Consider the following 6,587-nt stretch of genomic DNA (forward strand, 5'->3'; position numbering starts at 1 on the left):
ACAGGATTTTCAATCCACTGGGATAGAAACCAGCTCTAAGAGTTGTTACATGTTTTCAAGCTCTAACTTTACAGTTGGTTTGTGTCCTGCTTTCATTTGAGGGCTCCGAGGTCCATCCTGACCATGTCAGCACAGTGAAGGGCTGAGCTACACATTCAAATGAAAATGGGACAGAAACCATCTCGAGTCGTTATGCATTTCCCAGCCCTCGCTTTCTGGCTGGCTTTTCTTGTAGCAGGAGAGTTACTTTTATTGTGTGGTAATCACTTTGCACGTGTGGCCAATCTACACTTATTACGTGATACACTGTTAAGTTGTGTGGTAACCACTTTGCACTTGTGGCTGGTCAAAACTTATTGTGTGATTTGCCAGTGACTTGCATACTATATGTAACATGTAGCAGGGGCCTAAGAAATGGGAGTTAGATATAGTAATTATAAATGACTTAAAATAAAAATGGCAAATCTTTTCACTGCTTATTGCAATGTATGGTCATGTTAACTGATCCATAACTATTTTTTCTTGTACTGCAGAGCACTCCTTGGAATTATCAAAGAACAAGGTAGGATGTGACAGTGATAACGCACCCCAGCGCAAATTAGTTGTTTGAGAAGCAGGTGCCCTTAAGAAATATTTTCTCTTACATTTTTATTTTTATATTGATTTTCAAAGTAAAGGGGAAAACAAGACAAGAGGTAGAAAGATAAAGAAAAATGGTTGGGGGAGTGGGAGAGAAGAGTAAGTGGCATTTTGGTTTCCATCTGCTAGAGATTATAGGAGCATAGCAATAGGGTGAGTAGGGCACAAGACCCGGGTATTGGAATGCAGCAGGGAGGCTCCTCAGCCTCCTGTTTCTTTCCTTCTTGCACCCTGCATTCTCCAAGCACTGGCTCAAGCTGCAGCAGCAAGGAGGGCAGAGTAGCAGGGATGGCGCAGGGTGGCAACAGCACATGGTGCAGGGGCTGTACCTGGGAGAAACAAGGTGCTGGGGAGCGGATCAGGAAGGAATGTCAGAGACTTAACTCTCTTACCTCTTTCCCCTTTTCTGCAAAAAACTAATATTTAAACAATTGCTTTATACACATGGTGCCAAAAAAAAAAAGGAGGTAGCTTCTGCAGCAGCAGCAAACCTTCAGCTGCTACTCCTGCACTGTGCACCAACAGCTCCCTCTGACTCTAGGCTTCAAAGGCTTCTAAAAAGTTAGATCAAATCTTTTCAAAATTTCTGCCCTCCATCTCGGAAACATTACCCACTCTTTAGCAGCCAGGTCAGACAAGTCAGTGTGCCAAGCTTCTGTTTCTGGATGCAATCTCTTTTTCCATCAAAGCAATACAAGCTGTTTGGCTTCAAGCACTGCTTTAGAGAACAAGGGTTTCTGTGGCCTGGAAATCTTCCGAAATACTGGGATATTGTTCTGGGAAGTGATTCTTAAGGGTGTAGTCATTATCATCATAATCCTCTTACCTGCTTCTAGCTGAAAGAATTTATCCTGGGACATGTGAGCCAGTGTGGCTCCAGGAGATAAGCATGTCTAGGAGCAGTCTCTTTTGGCAAAGCCCATATGCTATGCAAGAACTAGTAAGAGAGCAATAGTTTTCTGATGAATCTACCTTAAATAGCTTTTAGAATTAGATAGTGTTCAATGTCTCTTAAGTACTGTAGCTTCTTGCATACAGTACGTCCTGGAACACCTTTTTTTTGAGGGGCAGAATTAAGAAAAAATGGTCTTTCCTTCTAGCGAGCAACTAAGTAGCAGTCACTAGAGAGTCCTGCCTGCTCATTATTCTGTCTGGGGATTGCTGCGCAGTAAGCAGCGGAAATGTCTCTTACCGTATTTCTCAATTGTCAGCAGCTGCATTTTGGGAAAGGGGTGCATGAGGTATGTGAGGAAATACAGTACGTGTTCTTGCCAGAATGTCTTGGAGTCTATAGTAACATTGCATTGTTTTTTCTCTTAAGGTTATTGTCGCAGGGCACCTTGGTGCTCTGCTCCTAGAGAGGGGAAACTGCTGGGGAGAGAGCCCTGGCAGGAAATAAGGAGCCCAGCTGTGGGTTGCCAGGGGCAACCAGGAGGACAGCTGACCGGAAGGGGCAGGGCCTGGCTCTCATAAGGCCCAGGGGCTGAGGACAGGCTAGCAGTTCCCTGCCAGCAGCCAGAGGGGCAGGAGCTCGAGCTCCTGGAGTTAAAATGCGAGAACCGCAGGGACTCCTCGAGCAGAGTAAGGAAAGCAGCTCTAAGATGTGTGAGCAACATGGTTTTAGCCAGGCAGCTTATGGTTAAGTTATAGCCTAGGGGCTTGTATTTTGCGTTGGCGTTGTTATTTATTACACTGGTGGCTAGGGTGAGGCTATTGGGGGTTGGAGGAGGCCTCATAGGGGACTCGCAGCAGAGTGTGAGGACCCCAGCGCCAGTGCAGGTGCAGCATAGGGGGTACATAGACCCCAGCCCCAGAGAGGGGGGCGTTATTGAGAAGCCCCAGGGCGGGCGTGGCGAGCCCCAGAGAGGGGGCGTTATTGAGAAGCCCCAGGGCGGGTGTGGCGAGCCCCTGAGGAAGGGCGTAGTACTGCGGTAAACCCCGGAGACAGCGGGCAGTAGTGCGGTGAGCCCTGGAGAAAGGGGGTAGCAGTGCAGTGGGCCCAAGAGACAGGTGGCTTGACCAAGAAGTCCCAGGGTGGGCACAGAAGTCCCCAGGAAAGGGGCAGCTTCACAGGGAAGGCCCCAGAGAGGGGCGACACTATAGAGAAGGCCCAAAGTGGGCGCAGAAAGCCCTAGGAAAAAGGCAGCACTGGAGAGAGAGCCCCAAGAGAGGGGCAATATTCTAGAGAAGACCCAGAGTGGGCACGGAGAGCCCTAAGAGAGGGCGGCAGCACAGAGAAGGTCCCGGAGAGAGGGCGGCAGCACAGAGAAGGCCCGGGGAGAGGGTGGCGGTACCGAGACGGCCCGAGAGCCAGGCGACAGTATAGAAGAGGCCCCAGAGAGCGGGCGAGTGTATTCGACAGACCAATGTCCATCCCAACTGCGAGGCTTGGGGCGTGGTATAAGGGGTGGTTGGAGCCACGCATAGCCCATAAGGCTAGGGTGCCTGGGAAGCACCCGTTGTACAGTGAGACCCACGGGGAGTCCAGGAGTCCACGGGGACGGAGGTCCCAGCGAACCGTGTCCAAGAAGGCATAAGGCAGCCTCCTGAACTTATATAAACACCAAAGACATGGCGGGCGAGAATCAGAGGGTGCCCTTGGACCGGCTTGGCACGGGGGAAGGGGCCTTAAGGAGATCACGGCCCTCCTGGAGGACCCCCGCCGTGACAGTTATATATAGAATAATATATAGTGTATTCAGTACTACCTACATCTCCTCTTTAACTGAGTGTCTAGGTAGAATGGCACTGATTTTCCTTAATACCAAGGCAGCAGTGATTAGCATAAAAAAAAAATTAAAGCTGTTGGATAGGATGGACTAAGACATGCATTGGACTGGCATTTGGTAGGACGAACTAAGATATGTGACTGGCAGACGGAAGTCTTCTGCTAGTTTTGCAGAAAATGTGATGCATAAATCATAGACATGACATTTAAGCCATTAGGTATTACAATATGATTAAAGCAAATGGAATTTTAATACATACTTAGCTGTTCAATGGCATAAGGCAAATTGATTCTATTTTTTTTCTGGGCTTCTACTTGTTAAAGGAAAACAATCCCAGTTTTAGACTATCCAACACCTAGCTGGGGTTCACCTAGCTGGGGTTACTTAACCCCAGCGCTCTTTCCTGCCTAGAGCAGGGGGTTGGACTCTATGATCAACAAGGTCCATTCCAACCCTAGAAATCTATGAAACATGCATACTTTAAGCACAATTTCATGTATATATTTTTATTTTAGGTATGAAGATAGCTGACTGCTCTTCCTTTTTTGGCTGATCACAGCAATACAGTGTTGAATGGGAATGTGATTGGTATAAACAGATGGTTTTGTGTCATGGTGGAGCATGTTATGGGTGTAGCTAACAAGAGGCCTTAGTTGTTATATAAATATTTTAAACATATCGTATCTTAATTCTGGTTTCTCTTCAAAATAACCAGTAAAAAGAAGAATCATATCTTGAACAACTGAATGTGTCTACTTTGGGAATACAGTGTGGTAACTGGTATGAAGGCATAATGGCTTCAAAGAATTTGCTACAGGAAGTGAAAATAATATACGACAGGGTGACTTCAGATGGGCTGAATGTAAATACCCAGTATCAGAATTTGCCAGAGTTAAAATATATTAATCTAGATTTTGGGCAGTGTGGTATTAAGAATATATGGTCAAGCCCTGTCATCCAAACATTGGACCTCACTTCCTTTCTTTTGTTGGAGAGGTATTTGTTCAGTATTGAATTAGAAGATAAATATTGCTGTTACTGATTTGCTTTATATTTTCATTGATCTCAGTGGGAACAATTAGGCAGAATGAGGTTTTACTCAGCGGTGTGAATTGCCAACAGAATATTCAGCAGCTGCTGTTCTCTTTAGGGGATTCTCATCCAAAATATCAGGCCCTCTATTAGTTAATGTGAGATCTGAAAAAATTAGAAGCTGTGCATTTTTCTAATGACTTTATTTGTTCACTTGGCTGAAAAACGGAAGAATGAAGCTGTCCTCTTTTTTTTTTTTTAATACAAGGAAAATAAGCTTACTTAATTAAGGTAAATGCATTTTGGACTAAAGTCGTGGCAAGTCTTTTTTCCCATTTTTAAAGGATACAAAATCAATGAGTGTAAATATAGACTAGTAATTATAACAGCATAGATGCTTACATTTCTGTATACAAATTCTCTGACACTTTAACTCTATAGGTGTTAAGAAATGCAGTATATGTGGGTGAAGATGAAGTGGAAAAATGTGTCACTGATATAATGAAAGAAAAGAAGATTATTGAACAGAAGAATAAAGAGTATGTTTGCTGCTGTTATATCCGTTTAACCAAACGCACCTTTTTGGGCCCATTATATGTCTATGGAATGAGAGAAATAAATCAGTTGCCTAATGTGATATCATTCTGAGATAATAAAAGTGGGCTGCAAACTGTAAGATATATATGTGGAAAGTACACAATGTGGTATGATAGAAAAGGTATCAGAATGAGTTTATACAGACATTATTGTGTCAGGGGTCTTGCATCTTTTACTGTTAGCCGTTTGGAATTTAGGGGGCAAAAATATAACTAATTTAAAATGGCACGAAAAAGAAAGTGAAGAAGCTTTAAAACTGAATTTTTAAAAATTGTTTGGGACCTTTGAGATTTTGAAGTAAATGTTGGGTTCATTGCTGGCAAACATGATCTTGTCCCTTTCTCCAGTAATAAAAATGTCTTCATGTCCAACTGTACAGGCTGAGATATTACTTAAAACCTGCCATTGGAACATTCTCCAGTGTAGGTTAGCACAAATCATCTGATAGATGGCTTGAATCTATTTTTAAAATTTCAGATAGGTGAAATTTACAGAAAATGGGGTTGTCCCAGTAAATCCTGTAAGTGCTTTGGGGGTAGGGGGGTGGTGGCCAGATGCAGAAAAATAAGTGCAGTTCAGCTCATAGCTATGGGTTTTATTTCCGTGTGCCTGTACAAATAGGGCCTGATCCTTCAACACTGAAGTCAAGGGGAGCTTTTCCATTAACTTAAATGGAAATAAGATCAGGCCAAAAGCATTCATTCCAAAGCAGTCTGCTGTAGTTCAAAGAGCATGTGGATAGGCTAGGAAATGAGATTTACTGTGTACCTTGTTTTCCAGATATTCATTATACCCTAGCTAGCATAATACAGCCCAAATAACTTTCTTGTGACTTTAGCATTGATGTAATTTTGTGGTCAATTATTATCTATCTCCCTGAAGATCATGTGGCTTTCTTTTTTGTTTCAGGTTTAAGACAAACTTGCAGGTATGTTTGCTGCAGATATCTGGTTATAAGCAACTTTATTTGGATGTGGAAAATCTAAGGAAAGTTCCATATGATTCAGATAACGAAGAACATGAAGAGAAACTAATCAAGGTAAAAATGTCTTTTGGCATTCTAAGTGCTAAACTGTCACATGGATAATTGAATGATGTCAGTTGTCCATATGGTTGTCTTTCATTAAGTTTGTTACTAGCTGCTTGGCTGCCTGTATAAACTTTGAGGGGAAAAATTGATTTCTAAAATTAGAATAAAAACTGACATTCTCTAACAAGTCTCCAAAAACATGTTATCCTTCTAAAAACTAGTCACTTTAAAATATGTTTGCTTTAAACACATTTACACTAGTAAACTTTCAAGTTGTTACAGAAGTGACTCACTAAAGTTAAACAGAGAGCAAAATGCAAAGTACATCATTACCACATTTAATCAAATAGGAGACCATTTAATCTAATAATTCAATTCTGTATATGGAAAATTTATAAATTGGATATAATTTTCTATGTATAGAATCTAATTATTAGAGGTTTGCCTTGAATTTGTCCCATTCCCACTGCTGCAGCAGGGAAAATAAATATGGGGTATGAGGTAGCCCTTTGCTCTCTGCTTCCCCCTCAACTTTTTCCCCTGGCAGCCCTTCCTCTTTC

The 6,587-nt window shown here is 42.7% G+C and overlaps 1 protein-coding gene across 3 annotated transcripts in view; it reads left to right on the top strand.

The window, feature by feature from the left end:
* Positions 1-6,587, top strand: part of ELMOD2 (ELMO domain containing 2) — a 20,974-nt gene that overhangs the window by 1,059 nt on the left and 13,328 nt on the right. For all 3 annotated transcript variants that reach the window (XM_006030124.3, XM_006030123.2, XM_025211698.1), the window contains exons 3-5: positions 534-562; positions 4,842-4,939; positions 5,907-6,036. In XM_006030124.3, the coding sequence (XP_006030186.1) occupies positions 534-562; positions 4,842-4,939; positions 5,907-6,036 (257 nt within the window). The remainder of the gene's footprint in view (positions 1-533; positions 563-4,841; positions 4,940-5,906; positions 6,037-6,587) is intronic.

The sequence above is a fragment of the Alligator sinensis genome, unplaced genomic scaffold (genome assembly GCF_000455745.1).
Source record: "Alligator sinensis unplaced genomic scaffold, ASM45574v1 scaffold554_1, whole genome shotgun sequence".
Taxonomy (NCBI): Eukaryota; Metazoa; Chordata; order Crocodylia; family Alligatoridae; genus Alligator; species Alligator sinensis.